We start from the raw sequence: 21,386 nt of genomic DNA, 5'->3' as shown, positions 1-21,386 counted from the left end.
GTGTTGCAATAGGTACTAAAGGGATGCTCTAACCAAAAATGAAAATTGTCATTATTTACTCACCCTCATGTAGTTCCAAACCTGTATGCATTTCTTTCTACTGTGAAGCAAAAAAGAAGATATTTTGAAGAACATTCCAAACCAAGCAACATTGGAGCCCATTGACTTGTTCATGCTTCCTTTTGTAACATGAAAGCAACACATGCACTGTATTTCAAGTCTTCTGAAGCCATATGATAGCTTGATTTAATATTTTTGAGAAACAGATTGAAATTTAAGCTTTATTCTATTACTTTTCCTGCCACTGCAGCCCTCAAATCTTTATTGGCATTTTTATTATTTAAAATATGCTATGTGAAGACCCTCTGCTGCAAGTTTGACATCATATATGTTCCAACCCGATCTCACTGGAAAATGTAACAATTTAGTGGTAGTTTAATGTGAATTCACACTGTATGAAAATGAAAAAAAAAATGTAAGCATTAATGTGCACCCCTAACCCCTTTATCACCGGGACTTAAGCAGATCATACAAAAATGTATGGTTGTGTTACTTCATATGAATTAGCCACCAAAATAGTAAAAAATTGCCATGAAATTGTGTTGGATATGCATTAGTGTACATGTGACTTGAACAATTAAAATGTGGCAAGTTTAACTGTCCTGGAGAAATTTCCAGGAAATAACCACCGTATTTGAGGTATCCTCACACACAGCTATCACACAGTATGTCTTCAAAATAACATCAGTGTAATACACAAGTAATACGGGTAACTTTACTTAGATGGATTGGGCCTGGACATTTCTCCTTTCGTGTCCCACTCTGTAAAACCGAACAGTGAAATGAATAAATGAAATGAGTTAGTTTCACTCAAATAATAATGTTCATTGGACTTAATTCAAGTAAGTTCTGTAAACTCAAAATGTTATTATGGTAAGCTAAACTTAAAATGATTGAGTTTAGTTCCCAGCATGCTTTGCATCAGACAACAAGGAAAATAAGTGTTATTTTTTGTTTGTTTTTGCGCAAGATTAACATAGGGAGACAGAAGTTAATACTTAAATGTTGTGTTATGTTAGAATGTACATAGGTTTCTGTTATGTTGGTTTTGTAATGTTACCATTTGTGGTGAAAAATAGAGCCTTTGGTTAGGTTTAGGATGGACAGCAAAATGTTAAGACTACATATACTGCATGTTGTTTGACTATTTACATTACAAGTGTATAGTCAGAGTCTTTTTGTTAACTACATCAGCACATGCTGGTGTGTTTTTGCTTTTCTGCACTAAGATATGAATGAAAAGAGAAAGGTCGGGATGAATGTGACGTTTATGGAAGCAAGTTGTATATAATTGTCATTGTGAAGAGTGGGGTGGGACCATGGAAGCGAGGCTTGGATTGGCTCCCATGGCCCTCAGCCCCCGCCCCACTTGTCATAAAAATTTTAAGCTCTACTAACTTTTAGTTTGTTTACTCAAATGTTTTAAGGCACTAAGTTTCCTCAAATGTTTTGAGTATTCCCAACTTTCCTAACTAAAACTCAGGTTTTACAGTGCACAAAAAAAGTCATACAGGTTTGGAAGGACATACGAGTGAGTAAAGGATAATGACAAAATGTTCATTTTGGTTGAACAAACCCAGCACATGTGAGGAATCCCCTGCTTCAGCTCTCATGCAGGCTGGCACAGAATGCATCCCCTCCAGCCAGCCAGTCATGCGGCCGTCCCTGCGGCCCCGTCACAGAACCAGAGAGAGAGTGAGTGGGACTTGAAAGAGAAGTGCAAGAGAGAGGTCGCTCTCAGCCTGCCTGAGCTGAGTGAAATAAAACCCTCCCAGGAATCCTTCTCTCTATCTTGGTCTCTGTCTCTCTTTCTCTGAATCCACACATCCAGGTTTACCCGGCGTATCGCTCTTGCCGTGATGGCCACTCTCTACTCCCACACAGCAGGCTGTGTTATTATGACTGTGAAGTGCTCACTGAGTTTGACAGTGGACTTCACATCTCCTTCAACATGTGATGGTGCGAGATCGACTCCTACACATTCTATAGTTTGACAGCACTGTGAACACCCCCCCCCCCCCCCCCCCCCGCCTTTCCACTCTTTTTTCTCTCTTCTGTTTTTCATTGCATTTCTGTCTGTTTAGAAGTCAGCTATTTGTTGGTTGTGCTTTGTATTATTGTGCAGATTGTTTGCACGTTTTCTCATTTGTCTCTGGTTGTTGTTTATTCTGTTCTGTTCTTTGTTCTTGAGTTCGTAAAACAGTGTGGGTATATTTCCAAGCCCAATAACATTCTGAAAAGCACAAAAGAAACTTTTGAAAAGAAATTTTCAGCTGCCATTACTCTTTCAGAAATCATTAGTAATTATAATAATTAATAAGAAGAATTATCAATTATTATTGGTACTCAGTTATTAATGCGTTTTTATCACTATAAATGTTGAAAACTATTTTGGAACTTAATATTTTTGTGGAAATCAGGGTAGATTATTTTTTCCCAGAATTGTTTTATGAATAGAAAATTCAAAATAACAGCATTTATTTGAAATATAAATCTTTTGTAACGTTATTGCGTTATGCAATTTTGATAAATTTTGAGTCATTGCTGAGTAAAAGTATTGATTTATTTAAAAAAATCTTTTGAATGGTAGTGTAAAACAAAAAATATTAAACTGCTTTCAATACTGATAATAAGAAGAAATGTTCCCTGAGTCATGTTGAAAATTCAGCTTTGCATCACAGGAATAAAGTACTTTTAAGTATTTTAATATACTTAAAATATATTAAAATATGAAACGGTTCTTTTTAATATTTTTGTTAAAAAACTTTTTTTTATAGGAACAGATTAAAAGTCTTTTGATATTGTGATATTTTTTTTTTTTTTTGTGCTTCATGCCTTAAAGCAAGGTAGGGCAAATTCAGTCCATCCCTGCCTTAAAGGGGACCTATTATGCAAAAATCACTTTTATAAGGTGTTTGAACAGTTGTATGGTTGCAGTGTGTGAAAACAACCAGCCTATAATGTAAAAAATCCACCAACTCTTTATAAAATCAACTTTTTATAAAAGCAATAAATCATGAACAGTCTCTCCAAAAGAACTGTTTCAGATTCTCCCTCTGTTCACGTCGCCGAGGGGGAAAAGTCCCACCCATTTGTGACGCTCTCTGCCCTATTAGCATAAACACAGCCCTGAGTGAGAAGCTGCAAATACTGGAGATATATACAATGTCAGCGTCAAAGAGGCATTGCAAGTGTAGCGTTTTGGGATGCACTAATGAACACAGGAGTCGCCATAATCTCCCCTCATCTGAGCCGAGGACACTGTGGTTAAATTTAATTTTCGAAGGGAATATCCCAAAAAAATCGGTAACGTCCCCTATTTGTTAGGAATCAATATCAACGCTTCGTGCGCAAACGTCAGCTCCAGACAAAGTATGTTTGTTTTCCAAATTGCCTTTCTGAAAGAGCTTCTTGGCACTCTTTAAGGCTAATTGCTAAAGCTAGCATTGTCTCTGCCTGTTTTCACTGATGCTGCCTTCAAGTGCTACCAGAATGATCTTAAATAGAAATTTGGTAGTTAAAAGTTGCATATGAAAGCAATGTGTGTCGATTGCTTGAAGTTGTCGAGCTCATAATCAGAAGTGGGATATTATAAAGTTTGTGATAACATGAGACCAGCTATGTTGTTATTTTTATCCCGCCGTGCTCCCCGTCTGTGTAATTCATAAATGCAAAATTTATTATGCACTGTATAATCAGATGACTGACTTGAACCGAGTCAGATGACTGAAACGGAGTATGTTTTCTGTAAAGATAACAGGCTTGTACTAATAGTGGAATGTTTATTTGCAAAGGCTAGCACTGCTAATGCCGGAGCTTGAGCTCTTGAAGCTCCGCCCTCTTCTCTGGGAGCAACATCTCATTTGCATTTAAAGCAGCATACTCAAAATCAGCGTGTTTGGCTCATACCCTAAAAGTGGCAATTTTAAAAAGCTATAAAAATGTATCTGTCGGGTATTCTGAGCTAAAATTTCACATATACGCTCGGGTGACATCAGAGACTTATTTTACATCTTGTAAAAAGGGGCATAATAGATCCCCTTTAAAGCAACTTTTACTTGATCTGTGACTATGTTCAAGATATATTAGATATAATACCGTTCTCTTAATTCTTTTTTTCGTCTATTGCTTCTGTGAATCCCTGTAATATCTGCTCAAGCAAGTCAGAACAGAATATTCTTAGACAACTTCAGTTCAAGGTTGTAATTCCATAATCTTCCCTAAAAATATCACCTGCTGAAAATTTTTAGTTTTTGCCTCAAATAGCTATTAAACAAATATCCCCATAAGCCTATCCTGTTCCGACAGACAAATTCTCATCTACTCTGGGGTGCTTATGGCTGCTGGCGTTATGCCTGCACACAACCTGCAGATGCTGGGACAAAGCATAATATTAGTGCTGTTTGCTAAGGTGAAGTCATGCAGTACATAGGATCAGACATTTTTCAAAATTTCTTAACCTTAGTATTAAACATCGACGCATAACTCAGAATATCTAGGGAACAACTGATAGGGGCATTTACTAACAACCTAGCAACCACACGAACGCCTTAGCACCACGCCAACAGTGTTTGCACAGGCAAGCATCACACACATCAGAATCAAGCTGTATCTCCATGGAGATGCTGCTCTATTGTCATTGTAGCACAGCGACAACCTTTTGTTATGACCGAGCCCGATGGAGAATTGACAGCTGAATAGCGTTTGACTGGCGTTCCTCTTCATTTCCTGTTTCCGCAGTTAATAAATAACACGTCTGTGCATTAACATCTTTAAACAGTCCATGAATATACTTCAGGAGCTTGATGGACGTGAATGACATTTCCATGCTTGTATATTGCCAAAGACTGTTTCAGCAAAAGGTAATCTTACTGTCAGTCAAGGGCATTGTTGATCTAAACCCAACTGACAGAGGATTCTAGATGCTATTCTTCATAGATTCAGAGACTTGCAGAATATCTGAAATGTTTCTTTTTTCCTCTCTTTTTTTGACTATTTTGTAATCTTCCTTCATATTCTATTAAGAGATCCCTCTTATTTGTTCAGCTCTTTATAAAAAGACTGTCCAAGCAAAAATAAGCATCTAACAACCAAACCTCCAACATAAGAGCCGTTAATGGAGGTTCTCTTTTTTTCATCATATTTTTCATGAACCTATCACATCATCTCATCCTTCATTGATCTGGCAAGTTCCACTGTTCTCTGAGAATCCTGTCTATTTGTGTTTTTTTTCTCTCTTCCCTTCTGCTGTATAGCAGAACACTCATCTGTTCATGTGTAAAGCAGGGGGAGAATGTATGGTGCAGATTTCTAAGCACAGATGCAGTGTAGACCAGCAAAGTCCAATTCTGGGAGGAAAAAAAAACCTTGAATTTCCTTGAATGTCATTTATGTATAAAAAAGTAATTATGCATAAAAGCATAGTCCAAGATTTAGTCCAAGACCATTCAACTAATCATTTCAATAACAAGGTCTTGAACAAATGATAAAAATTTGAATGTAAAGCATGATTGAATGTCTAGGACGGTTACACTTTATTTTAAAGTGTGCCTCTTATAGTGTAATTATACATTTAATTACTGATTAATTTACTGCAAAATTAAATTTATTAATTAATTGCATGTACTTGCTATATGGTTAGCATTAGGGTTTGTCTTGGGGTTACTTGCATGTAATTATGCATAATTTATTATTATATATACAGTATATATATATATATATATATATATATATATATATATACACACTCCCCTCCAAAAGTATTGGGACAGTGAGGCCAATTCCTTTATTTTTGCTGTAGACTGAAAACATTTGACATCAAAAGATGAATATCAGACAAGAGATTTCCATGATGGCTTTTATTTCCAGGTATTTATATCTGGATCTGACACACAACTTGGGAGATATCACCTTTTGTTTGAACCCACCCATTTTTCATGTGAGCAAAAGTATTGGAACATGTGACTGACAGGTGTATTTTGTTGCCCAGGTGTGTCCTATCACAATGATTATTCAAACAATAATTAGCACTGAATGGCTACGCTCAGTTTCAGATTTGGGTTTTGCCTGTTCAAATATATATATATATATATATATATACTGTATATATATATATATATATATATATATGGAGGTCACTGTATATATATATATATATATATATATATATATAGTGACCTCCATAAGTATTGGAGCAGTAAAGACAAAATTGCTCTGTTGGCTGTGGAGTCAAGACATTTGCAAATATGATTAAGATGAATATGAGACAAAACTACAGAATGTCACATTTTATTATTGGGTGATTCAACACATACATGTTTTACCAAATAAAAAGAACAGCACTTTTAGAGTTCATCCCACTCATTGATGTGAGCATAGGTGTTGGGACAGTTGAACATAAGGAAGATATAAAAGATTAAAAGCTATTATTTAGTTGCAGATCCCTTGCACACAATCACAGCAGTGAGTCTGTGACCCATAGACATCACCAGACTCTTGGTCTCATCCTTTGAAATGCTTTTCCCAGCCTTTAATGCAGCCAATTAAAATTGTTGCTTGTTTTGGGGAGTTTCTGCCTTTCCTCTCCTCTTCAGCTGGTGAAATTCATGTTCAATCAGATTTAAATCTGGAGATTGACTTGGGCAATCTAAGACTTTCCATTTCTTTGCCCTTATAAATTCCTTGACTGAACTGGCAGGGTGTTTTGGGTCATTGTCCTGATGCAATATGAAGCACTTCCCAATGAATCTGGTGGCATTTTCTTGAATATTGGTAGGCAAGATGGTTTTGTACCCTTCCAAATTCATTCTGCTACTGTCATCATACATTAAGTCATCAGTAAGGTTGAGAGGGGCTGTTCCAGAGGCAGCCATGCATGCCCATGCCATGACACCACCTCCACCATGCTTTAAAGATGAGGCTGCATGCTTGGGATCATTGCAGTTCCCTTTTTTTCTCCACATTTTTGCTTTCCCATCACTTAGATAAAGGTTCATCTTTGTCTCATTGGTCCATAAACACAGTTCCAAAACTCTTCTGGCTCACCTTTGTGCTTTTTTACAAACTCTAATCTTGCCTTTCTATTTTTGGTGCTGGTCAGAGGTTTGCATCTTGCTGTGTAGCATCTGTAATTCTGTGTCAGTCTCCCGAGGACAGTAGATTGTCAGAGCATCACCCCAGCTTTCTGGAAGTTGTTGGTGATTTTACAGACACGTCTTTTAGGATTCATTTTCACAGCTTTTATGATTTGTCTGTCATCAACTACTGTTGTTTTCTCAGCCGATCAGGTTGTTGTTGGTTGCTGGTGTCGCTGGTGGTTTCCAAACTCTTGATTTCTCCATGCCCTTTGTTTTTGCTATAGCTCTAATTGAGTTCCTCTTTTCTTTTAGCATCCACATTGCTTGCTTTTCTCTCAAAGTCAGCTCCCTCATCTTCATCCTGGTTTGTGTGTGTCATCATCGAATGCAAGATTCAGAATGCAGAAGTAATGGATATAACTGATACGACACATTCCCTGCTTTTAATATCTGAAGAATTAATGCAACAGGACACAGCTGATCACTTAGAAAGACCTGTGAGGCAACTGTTCCAATACTTATGCTCACATCAGATACAGGGATGAAACTCTGAAAGTGCTGAACTTCTTAGCTGATAAAACATCTATGAGTTGAATCACCCAATAATAAAACGTGACATTTTGTAGTTTTGTCTCATATTCATCTTTTAATCATATTTGTAAATGTCTTGACTCCACAGCCAACAGAGCAATTTTGTCTTTACTGTTCCAATACTTTTGGAGGATTCTGTATATTATTATTATTATTATTATTATTATATACATGTAACATGTAACAAGGTCACCTTAAAGTAAAGTGTTAGCAAATTCTGTTTCTTATATATCATTTATGCATAGGCCTTTGATGTTAAATGCTTGGGAGGGGGAAAAACAGCCAGCAAGTTCCCAGCAAACAAAGCACCTCTAGAAATTGTTTGAGAAAATGCAGTGTGCAGAGCTGTAATAGTCTTCAAAGGACTACTTTTAAGAAGCTAAAATATAGGAGCGTTTTAATTTATTAAAGATTTTTTGGTCACAGTAATTTCCATTTGTTATTCCACATTTGTTTTGATGGCTTTAATAGTATAATAAAATGTGAAAAATAGTAGTTATAAAGAATGAGTAGATGATGTATTGTATAATCACGGAAATGGGTTGTAAATGCTGTTCCGGGTTCTGCACACTAAAGCACTTCAGACTTCCCAAACTGAACACAGAGGAGTGTTTAGGCAGTGATGCCTGAAAATCAGTTACTTAATGCTTTCACCAAATGTTGACTTCCAGAAACACTTTTAGCAATTCACTGATTTTGCTATATGGGATACAGGAACTGTCCATGACATTATTCCCTTTAAGGCATGTAGTGCTGAATTCAAATGTTGTTTATATTCTTTCATTTCTTCCTCTTTCTCTCTCAGTGCACTTGGAGGATCTTCGGCATTACACATCCCAGCATTCCCCAGTGGTGGCTGCCTCATTGACTATGTGCCTCAAGTGTGCCAATTACTCACAAACAAGGTAAAGAATAATCCTTTCTGTTTGTGCGTTCCTTCATTGAAATACTATGATCGTATAATCAGTTTGGTTACACTATCAGTGAAGTGTGAGTTTGTTTATAGTAAACAATCATGTGTACGGATGGTAAAGTATGAATCGCATGCATGTGTTTTTATTTGTTTATGTGCATTTCTGATCAGTTTAGAGAAGACAAGCGGAAATAATGTCATAATAATAATATGGAGAAAATGTGACTGTCACTAGCCTGAGGAGTGACTGACATTCCTTCCCCTGACATCTCTACTTCAGTTCAGCCCCACTCCTCATATCCACACAGACAGCATGAATAATCAACCCTTCCAATCTTCCACTTCATGCCCCACCAGTGGCCACCAGCTCCTCAGGACACCTGAACTAGGGTCACCTGAACTAGGATCACACATTAGTCTACTTGAAAATGACAAAATTGACAACAGAGAACTTTTCTTGCCCCAGTTTTACATTTATTTTAGAGAAATTGGATTCATACAGATAATGTGTTTCAGAGTGCTTATATCTACTCCAGTGCTTGACGTGTAATGTACTGACTCAGACAGAGAGATTTTTGGAGTCATTAAACGTCATCACACCAAACAGGAAAACTAACCTACTCAATATTTAGCTTTCACAGCCTAGTTGTGTTTAGAATCACACTCTTGCAAACTATTCTTACTGAAAGTGTTGTTGGAAACTTGTTGGACCGCCACGTGGTACTTTTATAAGCCTCCTTTTGGCTTTTTAATTTTGCAGATTGTATTTAGGCTTCAAAATTCAAAAAAAGTATGTTTATTTGTTAATCGTGTGTAAGCTTCATAAGTAATCCCATCGGTTTCCTGTTGAGGGTACCACAGTGATAGATTGGCCTACAAAAAAAAAAATGCCATCACAGCAACACTCTGTAGTTTGTGTTGACAGACCAAAATTGAAACCATTATTTACTGATGATTTTCAGCTCTGCTGCAGCTCTCAGATCAGATATGGTGCAAGTTTCATGACCCACATCGTGTTTGTGAAAATGACACTATTATGACAGGTCATATCTGGGTCAGTAAAACTGGTTATGAATGGTATTTTCTATTCCAGAATGAGCACACAGACACCGAAAGCTGGACTCTGAACTTTTGTGATAAAGCATGTTCTGTGATCACTGATCTCACCTGTCAGCATCTCCCACGCTCCTTGTGTGGGTGTAGAGTTCACTGATCCAAAGTTCCTGACACACCTCCTCTAAACAAACAAGGCTTAGAGAAACAAAAAGAACAAGTGTGTGACTTGCATTGAGCAGCATAATATTTCTTTCAGATGTGGGTCTTCTCTAAAAACACGCTGAATCATGAAACAGAGATCAGCATTGATTCTTACATCACACATCATACACACCAACAACAGAGCTGCTCTCCTCTTGATCTCACCTGTGAAAAACATATCACTCACTTCGTATCGAGCAAATATATCTAATCTGATCTAATAGGCCAGTGCTGGAAAGACAGGGAACGGTTTCTTTGATCCATTTCCAAATTTGCACATCTGCATATGTAGGGTGTTGTTTTACACAAATAATTAGATTTCTGGCTCTTGTTTAATGTGTACAGAACTCGTCATGCCTCTTCCTATAAATTAATAAATTAAATTAATTATAATTTCGCTAATAACAATGTTCTTTGACAAAAAGTTTTTGGAAAAATAAAATCATCATGATGCTTATTAATACAGATGGTAGTTAAATTGTTTTAATGAAAGCATACTGTTTATGTGAAAATATTTGTTAAATGTTGATACGTTGAAATTGATGAATTAAATGCTTTGTTATATTTTGCACTTTTTTGTCAACTAAATTGATATTGTCAAAAATATGTTAAATTGTGCAATTGAATATAAAGGCCCCGATATACTTCAAACGAAATCGAAGAACGAACCGATATGACGTAATTTTGAACAAAATCAGGCCGAAACCAAGTTCGTTTTGACCGTTCGAAACAGCTCACCAAAACAAACTTTCTGGGGGAGTTCGTTTTGGCTCCTAAACACCTTTGAGCTACCATTGGTCCGTGGCGATTATGCAATCGGTGGGTGTGTTCTGGAGCTCCACCTTCTTTGACGTGCAATTTTTTTTTCCTGGTTCTCATTCAACAAAGGTCAGGCAGGGGAACAACATCTAATAGTGCAACATAATAATAGTGTCCAATAGCTGAGCTGCCAGAAATATATCCGCACCTGTACGATTGCTCGCGGAGAGACTTTAAAGATTCAAAGAAAGCATTTAATTCCTAGAAAAAAATTGCAACAAAGCTTGGTGTTGACGACCCGGAGTTGCAAAAAGCGACGTAGAGAAACATCAGCTGCAAGTTTTCCAAAGCCATGAAACGAAAGAGTAAAGATATAAGGTAGAAAGTACCAAATACATGTTTCAAATAAATGTTACACCATACTGCTACTGCTGGTGTTGTTGTTCTCTCAATAAGCGAATTTAAAAGGTATACAATAAATGAAATGCCAAAAGAGCATAAAATAATAAACCTTTGTTTTTTATCAAATTATGACAACACATATAAAAACTTGTAATAATTTATCCAGTTTAATAAAAGACCTATTCATTGCATTGTTGTTGTGTTTAGATGCGCGAGCATCGTGATACGTTTACTTTAATCTACACCCCGCCTCCAGAAGCGCGGGGGTGTTGGAATGTTCGAAAATAGTATACCGTCGCTCAGCCTTTTCGAACTTCTTTTTGCCCCCAAACGAAGAACGAAAACAAACTTCGTTTGAAGTATATCGGAGCCTTAAATTAAAGTAAAAAATTAAATTGAATGACATTAACAAAAGTGACATGAAATAGTAACTAAATTTAATGGATAATTTTGTCTGAAGACTAAAAGCTTTGACTAAAAGTAAAGGTTGTAAAAAAAAATAGTAAACATAACTGACGTAAACAATGACAAGCCTTGGTGCTCATACAGGTTTGAATCTGACCTTTGTGTCTTAAACCCATTTTCTCCTCTCTTTCCACAAATAATTCTATATCTATACTGTTGTCAATGAAGACTTCAAAAATTAGTACTGCGGATTCCAAGAGGCTCGCCATTTGGCTCGTACCTTTATAACTTCAGCATTACGTGGTTTAAGTCAAACTGTAAGAGTCTAACTTCTGCTGATTTAATTAATGCAATCAATTTTCCTCCAGAATATTTTGTGGTGACAAATAGAATATTGGCATTAAACCCCCAAAATGTACAGAACTGCAGTCTGCTAGAACATGATTTGCTAAATTCAGTGTTATTTATGTACATCTAAGAGGTCAGAGAGTGTAGGTCACCATCAAGCTGTTCGGGACCTAGGGGTCTTTCACCTGCATCCAGTGGAGGTCAGAGCTATGGCTCTCTCGGACTGCCACAAGCTATACATCTGCCATGCAGAGAAACAAACATTGGGAAGCAAAAACCTTTCCTGGATGCTTAATTTCTTAAACAAGGCATGAAAGCAAAGGCTTCCAAGCAAACTCTTTTCTTGCTATTAATGTATTATAGAGCCCTAGATATGAGCTATATATATCACCACACTTCTACACAGAAAGCATTGTATTTAAGTGAATATGAAATATATGTATTTTTTATTAATTCCAGTAGAAAGTGTTGTTGAAGTTCCTGTCATAAGACAACACCGTTAGAGCCCTGGCCTCTACTGGTAATGTACCGGCTCATTCACATTGAGCCGTGATGCCTATGCAGGCAGTGTGAGTTTAAATCTTGCTCGTGTCACTTGCCCAGGCAATCATGCAAATGATTTCTTCAGACAATGTCAAGTCAAATTTATTTATATAGCATTTTATAAAATACAGATTGTTTTAAAACAGATTCACAGTAATAAACAGGAAAATAACAATAATGTTAGGAGCTGTTTGTTCACACAGAACATGTTTTTCCATTCCACTGTGTGTGGGGGGGGGGGGGGGTCTCATTGATTAAAAACACTAGATGCACGAGTTTGACAATTGCGCTTATTTTTTTGCATCTTTTTGCATCTTCAGCATTTCACGTGTGTTAAAGTAAGTTCAAATTAAGAAGAAAAAAAAACACATCTTGAGGCTTTTTTTTTTTTATCCTCTCCACTGCCCACATTATACATTTTCAAAACAAAAACATGTTTTGTGTGAATGACCCCTTAATGTTGTAAAATTGATCCTTACAAAAAAACTCAATTTCAGTTGTAAAGCCACTCTACAGAAGATAACAGTGTCTTTATTCAGCTCAAGTCAGTTCAATGTTAATTCAGTTCAGTTCAATAACAGTGTTGGTTTTGCAAGGTTAGTGTCATAATCCATCTCAATTCTGGTGATTGTGAAAAATTGCTTCTGGTGTGCAGGGACTTTATTCTTTCAGCCACATTCACTTGGTTATTTTTCCACCAATAAACTTTCATTTCATTCTTTTTTATTTCTTTTTTCTTAACACAGGTTCAGTATGTCATTCAAGGATATCACAAGAGGAGAGAATACATTGCTGCTTTTCTCAGTCACTTTGGAATGTGAGTCTGTTTTTCCCCTTAAATACTGCTTAATTTAGAGTAAACCATATTCATTTAACAGCTTATGAATGAGAAAAACACAAGCAATTTATCACAAAATGAGCCTAATAAATGAACAATGTTATTACTAACTTCAGCAGTGAACTAGAATTGTACGAATTCAGATTCTTTGCCAGATTTTTCTGTATAAACGTTTAACCCAATGGAAAGCTGAAAACACTTGAGGCATATATACCTCCAAATCGAGACAACGAATAAATAAAACTGGTCTTGCAAGCCCATACCTGTAGTGGTAACCAGTATAGCTGCTCACCACGCCCCTGTGATCATGAGAAATTAGTTACCAACATTAATTCCTTTTTTTAATTACTTAGGATAATTCTGCTTCTAATCTACAAACAGCAACTTTATAATGGGCTGTAATACACAAGGCACCAAGATGTCTCCAGTTTATTAACACGCCTTAATACGTCGTCAGACAAGGCACAAACTAGCACATTGATTTATTAAATGTGAATTAGTATTAATGAAGACTATTGTGGGGGGGATTTAGTATAGGACAACGCATTATTCATATCTCTTGCATCACCAAGAATACGTGGTTATTCAGTTTGGTTCTCATTACAATTACCATTTTTAATATCTCTGATAATGACCCAGAAGATACCATGCCCCTAAAAAAGTATTTGGGCTCTTAAAAATGTATGAATGCCATTGCATTAGATGAAAAAAATAATTACGATTGCAAATGTAGCTTAAGTGTCCAAATACTTTTGGGGGCTACTAGATTCTTTTGTCAGTTGTTTTGAAGTCACATTTTAGGTCTTCACTGAACTGCAGTTTAATAGTATATTGATATTGGCAATCAGGCCAATATTACAGGGAAGATACCAAGATGTCTTTATCTTATATTTTATACAACGATATTGTCAAGAATGAATATTACTCTGTTTTGACTACACAGGGGTGTGGTAGAGTACGATGCTGTCGGGTTTACCAAGCTCACTCTTCTGCTCATGTGGAAAGACTTCTGCTTCCTGGTCCATGGTGAGATACACAAACATGGTCCTTTTATGCAACCCAGGGTCATTGGAAATACTTGACTCAGGCAACATTTCTGCAAAAAACTGAAATACCTTGCTCTCTGTACATTTTCCGGTATTGCATATATATATATATATATATTATTTTTTTCTCATTGCAGATAAAAATGCATTTTCAGCCATGCCATTTTAGTTTCCAGAAGTCTTTGAGCTATTTTTAGTTTAGTTTAGTTTAGTTTTTTGCAGTGTTGTAGAAATGTAGCCATATGTCCAGTGAGCCTGAGTTGCCTTTATATATTGTGAAAATATGAACTTCTGTCACTGGTTCGTGGTGGTATCTTTCATGCTTCACCATTTTTGTTCTGGATGATCTGTATTTGATCTGTTCTCCCTGCTGTCTTGTAGTGGACCTGCCTTTATACTTTCCTCGTGATCAACCGACCCTCACGTTTCAGTCCATCTATCACTTCACCAGCAGTGGGCAGCTATACTCTCAGGTGCAGAAATCTTACCCCTACAGTCCACGCTGGGACGGCAACGAGATGGCCAAGCGAGCCAAGTAAGAACAAATCAATTATGAATCCTCCCAACAAAGAGCAACCGATAGTTTACTCCCTGTGAAATGGTATACCTCTCGTTTGGTTCCACTTCATGTGAGTTTTCTGGAGTCTACTGGAATGTGTTGCGTTCACCTTTGGACTTTTTCTCCCAGCCACACCTCATAGCTGGAGAGCACTCTTTGTGCTGAGTGTGATAAGTGTTAGTGATAATACATTTTTCTGTTTGTGTTCGGCCCGTATCTTATCTCTGCTTGGATAAGTTTTCCTTTGGCTTTCTGGCTTGGCTTTAATCGAGCAGTGATTAAAAATGTAGATATCCTAATTAACTACCAGCTTGTATGGACATTTGTTTTGTCGCAATACAAAACAGCAAAAATTGTCATTAAAAATGGAACTGTTAATGTAAATATTAACACATTAAATGAAGTAGTCTTGCATTTTCAGATTGTCTAATTATTAGTCAAGTTAACATTCAGGAGGTGATTCAGGGTGATTTCACATGTAAGTTTCTACATGACACTACTGTTGTCGTGTCTCCTTTATATTTCTTTTCTGTTTGGCTCACTTTCATTTTCTCTCTCCCACAGGGCTTACTTCAAAAGCTTTATCCCTCAGTTCCAGGAGGGGGCTTTTGCCAACGGAAAACTGTAGATTTTCTGTGTGAATTAGGTGCTCTCTGATTTGAATGATGGGTCTATGAACACGATGTACAGGAGACAACTGCCAACTGCTCTTCAATGCTCCGGCCCTCACGAGCAATGTCATTTGGTACATTTACAAGTACTGTGTGTATTTTTCTTATAATTTATTTGCTATTTGTGTTTTCTCATGTTCTTTATGAATTGATTACATCAATAAATCAAGTTACTTTGTTGCTTTACTCGTTTTCTGTTTTTTGTTCACATCAGTTTTACTTTTAAGGCGTTTTACATTTTTATTCATCCACAGAGTCATTTGTTTTGTACCTGTTTACTTTAGGCAAATCTGATAAATCGTTAGCTGAGCTATATCAGTGTGTTATTTTGGTAACACTTTTAGCTTCCATTTATTAACATTAGTTAACTAAATACTGTAATAAATGCATTGCTTGTTAGTGCATTGCTGCTCATGCATCGCATTGTTAGTTATTGTTATTTAATCCATTGATGATTAATGTTAACTAATAGGGATAGGAACTCATTTTAAGAACTAACTCCAATAAAGCCATGCTCAGATGAATGTGAATATCTTGGATTTGACTGGAGTGACTGTCACGCATAACTCCCCTATAGTTATTAGTATTTTGTACAAAAAATTGTGGGTTAGCATTTATTACCAAGATCAGACAAGGCCTAAATCTGTTCAATCTTGCCTTGAATTTTCCTTTTTACTGTGCCTGGAGAAACAGTGAAATCTAAAAGTTTAATCAACGAAACAGATGAACTAATTTGAGGCGTCAAATTCAGTTTAATACTTTGGGTCGGGGTTTATTCAAATCTTTAAACCTAAGAATGAAATGAAGCCCTAGAAAACACTATTAACTTTAATAGAGAAAAGAGTTCAGCACAAAACTTGAAGTTGGTTCAATATTGAGTTGCATCACACACATATCCATACTAGTTTGTAAATATGAAGTAAGTCATCAAAGAAGGACTTTTTTTTTTTTTCACTCAGATTCCACAAAACTGAAAAAAAAACATCTAAATTATGAGCACATTTATTCATTTTAGTCTTGTTTGTTTAATCTTGTAATTTGCCAAGGAGAATGTAGTTACACTGCATTTTGAGAAATTTGGTTCCAATTTGCACTCATGTGTGAGTGTCTGCACGTGTTGTTTTCTTGTGATGGAAAAGTGTCTTGGTGTATCGTCTCTGTCAGCCCTGATGGCTTTTAAGCTTTTAACAGGGTTTCAAACATGAAACAGAGCAAACCATATGTGTGTGAGTGTGTTTGCTAAGGGAGTGTAGACATGAACGGGATGTGTGGGAGAGAACCTACAGCTGAGGGAGGGAGAGAATGTGAGAGCGAGAGCTCGCTTGTTTTCATCATTAAGCGCAGGGGTCATTGTCAGGGGTCTTTGTTGGCCTGGGGGTCTGCCCTCTGCTATATTTATTGTTGGTAATGTAGGAGCTGTCATGTCTAATTGGGAACCACGGGATGAATACATTTGGGGCATTTAATAGAATCAAGTCTCTTAATAAAAGAATTAATAAGATTATGTTTGTCTGTTTTCTCTTCCGTCCACGCTTGGCACTGTAACCTTTTCCGACCTGCTGCTAAACTGGCCCCATCAGACTGTGTGGACCCCCATTTAGGGTGGTGTTGAGAGAGGTGAAGGAAAGATTGATGGCCCCTTTAAGCCGAAACAGCATTCAGATTTGTTTCTTTTTTTCAGCACCCACTCGATCAGCTCTAGTGGTGCATTAACAGTAAAGTGCAGTACATTATGGATTGGGGGGGAAACAAAGCGCTTCCTCCAGTTTATTTCATGCACATGCCAGCAACTTATATATCAAAGTCTACTTTTCATTTCAGAAGTTTATATCAAAGAGTTATAATAGGGATGCAGAGGAATAAACAGCTGTAAATGAGGTGTAGTGTGAACCTGTTTTCAAAGACCTTGTTTTCTTTTTGCTCTCCACTTTTAGTGCCGGGGTCTTGTCTGCCAACTTTGCTGCTAATTCCCCAAATCCAGTAATCCTGCCTTATTTAAACCATCTTGATGGCAGCAGGCCACAGAAAATGAAAAGCTTGGCAGTCTAAATGATGCTCGGATTCATCAATTGCAACGGTATTGTCATTCCAAGCGGGTAAGTTAACCTTTGAAGGAATTGCTGCCGACAGTTTCAGTTGTTTAAGTACGGGCTATTTTAAAATGACTTTGAACCATCTGGAAATCTGAGTGCACACATGTTTCTAAACAGGTTTAGAGAAGTCCCAGCCACAATCACATTTCATGTTTCAACGTGAAAACAAGTTACCGTTTTCTCAATATCCTAACAGTGATTATTTGAGAGAGAAACAGCAATGAAACAGCAAATATGGTTGTATTTAAACTGTCGATGGGAGAAACATGAAAAAAATTTGATTTAGGTTTTGGTTTTGTGCTTTTTTACATTATGGTTATCATTTGTTACAGTATTTATTAATCTTTGTAAACATATCTATTTACACATATAATACACATAAAAATACAACTGTCCATTGTTAATTCGTGTTAGCTCAGGTCCATTAAATAATAATATTATTATATGTATTAGTACATTTTTAAATTAGCATTCATAAATGCTTTAGAAGTAGTTTTCATTGTTAGCTCTTGTTAACTAATGTTAAAAATTATTTTATTTATTTTTTTAAAGCTGTACCAATAGGAAAACTGTTGCATTGATTATGCACACCATTATTTCATAGTTAAAATCATTTAGATTCATTGACCAACCTCTGTATTTATAATGGCTTTCACTAGGTGTTTATTAGGATACTTTGGGGCTTATGTAGCAAGACTGCAACATTTTTGATACAAAACCATAGCACTAATCGAGAAAACAAGCTTATCGCTTATGCTACATAGCTCATGTATTGTAGCTTTTGTGACAACGTCCCCATGTGACATCTAACCCCAGTGTCCTCTGTGTGCTGCTGACATTTCTAGATCGAATCATAATCTCCTGCAGTGGATGTGATGGCCTTTACTGTGACTTTTTGCCTCTGTCCTTACCTTTTTCCTGAAGAGCATCATCCAAGAATTAATCAAAAGAGAGACGGGAGGAGTCCAGACAAAACTCCAACATTAGAGTTTTGATGTCCGCAATAAGAAAGAAAAGAGAAAGCAAATGATTGAAAATCCCATTTGCCATCTTACATCACCTCACTCCCCAGAGTTGCTAAGAAGACAGGGCAGCAGCAAACATGAGAGCTAATCGGAGCGAAATAGGGAACATTATGAAGGCCTGAATATGTCAGAGCAAGGCAGAAGAAACGCGGCCGCCGCTTTTGCCTGTTTACCACTGCTGGAGTTCCCCAAGCTGTCAGGCCTGGCGATTTCATACACAGTCACGGTTATTTAATACATTCCTCTGGAAAACAAAAGACAAACACATCATTAAAAGCAAGTCGCTGAAACAAACATTTGAGAGAGGGGAAAACGAGAGACAAAGTTTCCTGTTCTGGTAACTCTGGGATACTTTGTGTCCTGATGTCTGCAAATTCAGAGTGACATTAGTGAGAGTTTATTCCCCTCTTCGTCGTCTTGTTCCAGTGGGGGAGAGGAGGGGGCGGCAGGGATTGAGGATTGTGGATTTCAGCGGTGGCGGCACTCGGATGGGGTTGTTGACGCGAGCCATGTTTGGGATGATGGAGCTGAGAGGCTTAGCTAATTTGGAAGAGTAGGGGAGATTTGAGGCCTTTTGTTGGAGCCTGTTTGATCTGTTGCAGGGGGAAAAAATGGCCTCCGAGATGTCATGGAAATGAGAGAATTACAGTCTTTTTTGCCTCGCTTTGTCAACATGCAAGATATGTTTTCACCCCTGCTTGATAATAACTTCCACTCGTTAAGCCCTGATTGTTAATTGCTAATTACTCTCCTCCTAGCCATGCATTAAAAGGCAGGAGAGAGCCATGCTAAGCGGATCAAACACGGTCTGTTTCTGGCTCTGGCTGGTTTCTGCTGTTGTCTCCCCCTCACGTTGTTGGGACTCGCTTTATTTAATTATTTATTCCATTCTCTTTGGGATATGATGGGGGGATGACAAGATGAATGCAGATTTTCTTCCATCTTCCTCTCGGCTGCAAATCGTAAGCGTTCGATTTAGACCTGTCATGGATTTATAGAAGCAAACCCCTCAGGTGCTTCAGCCCTGGCACACGGCTCTTGGCTTTCCCCAGTTTAACATGGAATTAAAGGGACTGACACCTCATTTGGATTGGAGCATTTGTCAGTGACTAAAGATATGGTCACTTCTTCATGTGAGTTCATTTATTTTAGGCATCTAATTTCGTGCATACGTCTCCGAACTGCTTTTCCATCCTCAAAGAGTCATGCCCTTCCATGTTTCCCGCATTCCTCCTATTCTCCGTGTGCGGTAGTGCCTGGCTGGCGGCAGTACCTGGTCAACTGTCAGGCTGGATCGAGCGTTGACCGCTGTCAGGCTGGGAGATGTGCTCTGATGGCCTGTCTGGCTGATTGACCTGTCAGGAGGAGTGATGTATACAAGGTAGAGTCACATGGACAGGTGCACGCCGCAGATCAAAAGGCAGGAATCTTTTTAGGAGTTTTGTGAAGCCTATAGTCTTCTACCTATTCTCTTCAAGAATGTTTTTTTATTGTTATTGAATAATTAGACCAGACATCATTAGGCTAAATTGATATATCAATAATTTTCTGTAAATCTTGTTTGAGACGTGTCTTTTTTTAATTGTACAAATACAATTGTACAAATAGTTGTAGTTTAGTTGGCGGCAGCCCTGGATATTTGATACATGTCAAATATCCTTGGCCAATATTTTTAAAATCTGCTCTCTATAATGTTTCCATAAGATTGTGTTAAAATGGTTACATTTACTTTTAAATGTAATAGTTTTTTTGTGGAAAAACATCTACAGTAACAATAGCAAATCACATCTTAGTCTACAAATATTTTGTTATACAGTAGCAATTAAATATGTTGAGGATTAAATCGTATTAAACTTTTTTACATTTTAAAGTAATATATAACCACAGCAAGCTGTGGTTCTACTTTTATTTAATATTATATTTATATGTGACCCTCTCTGTGAAATCCAGGCTAAAGTCTCAAATTCTAATTGAGATAACAAGCATCAAAGTTTGATTTCAACCATTAATTTCACTATTATTTTAATCTTTGACATGGCCTTACTCAGTCAGTATTAAAGATATAAAGGTTACATTTTCATGGAATGTTCTTTACCTTATGAAGGATGAATTTATGTAGAGATCAGTAAATCACAAAAAAAATGACTTTAGCTGGGTTTTCACAGAGAGGGGCACATATAATTACTATTATTAATATTCATATCAATTTGCTCTGGCTACCAACAGCTGCTCGCAGAAAATTCAAGGCATTAATGTTTGCCTACAAAACCACCACTGGCTCTGCACCCCTTTACCTAAATTCATTACTTCAGACGTATGTGCCTCTAAAAGCTTGCGTTCTGCAAGTGAATGACGCATTATTGTACCATCCCAAAGAGGCACAAAATTCACTGACTTTTAAATGTTTCCTCCTTTTGCAATGACCTGCCCAACTCAATCAGACCAGCTGAGTCCGTAGCCATCTTCAGGAATTGACTAAAAACACATTTCTTCCATCTTTATTTGACCCTCTAACTCTAGCACTCTCTATTCTAATTCTATTCTTTAAAAAAAAGCATCTAACACTATTTTGCTCTATTCCTTTTCTATTCTATCTGTTTTCTTTTTATTTATTATATAATTAATATATATATATATATATATATATATATATATTACATTGAACATGGGTCACTTTTATTGCATTGCTGTGTTAATAAAACCCGGAACTAGTGTTAATCAAACCTGGAACTAGTCTCTCAGTAGAGCATGAATCTTCATTACTATGTGGTACAATAAACATGCCCTTTAATTAGTTTTC

General features: G+C 37.0%; 1 protein-coding gene across 2 annotated transcripts in view; it reads left to right on the top strand.

Moving 5' to 3' along the window:
* LOC306850153 (BRISC and BRCA1-A complex member 2-like) overlaps positions 1-15,654 on the top strand; it is an 86,590-nt gene extending 70,936 nt beyond the window's left edge. Inside the window, exons 8-12 of one of the 2 annotated variants that reach the window (XR_013782390.1) lie at positions 8,533-8,632; positions 13,101-13,171; positions 14,136-14,218; positions 14,620-15,275; positions 15,362-15,653. Coding sequence is in view for 1 of the 2 variants with exons in the window: in XM_079385616.1 (XP_079241742.1) it covers positions 8,533-8,632; positions 13,101-13,171; positions 14,136-14,218; positions 14,620-14,773; positions 15,362-15,425 (472 nt within the window). In the remaining variant the exon portion in view is untranslated. Of the gene's footprint in view, positions 1-8,532; positions 8,633-13,100; positions 13,172-14,135; positions 14,219-14,619; positions 15,276-15,361 lie in introns of both variants that reach the window. The other variant, XM_079385616.1, reaches the window with a different exon arrangement.
* The last annotated feature ends 5,732 nt before the right edge of the window (positions 15,655-21,386 follow it).

Source organism: Barbus barbus (assembly GCF_936440315.1).
Source record: "Barbus barbus genome assembly, chromosome: 30".
Taxonomy (NCBI): Eukaryota; Metazoa; Chordata; class Actinopteri; order Cypriniformes; family Cyprinidae; genus Barbus; species Barbus barbus.
This window is presented reverse-complemented; position numbering and strand designations above follow the sequence as displayed.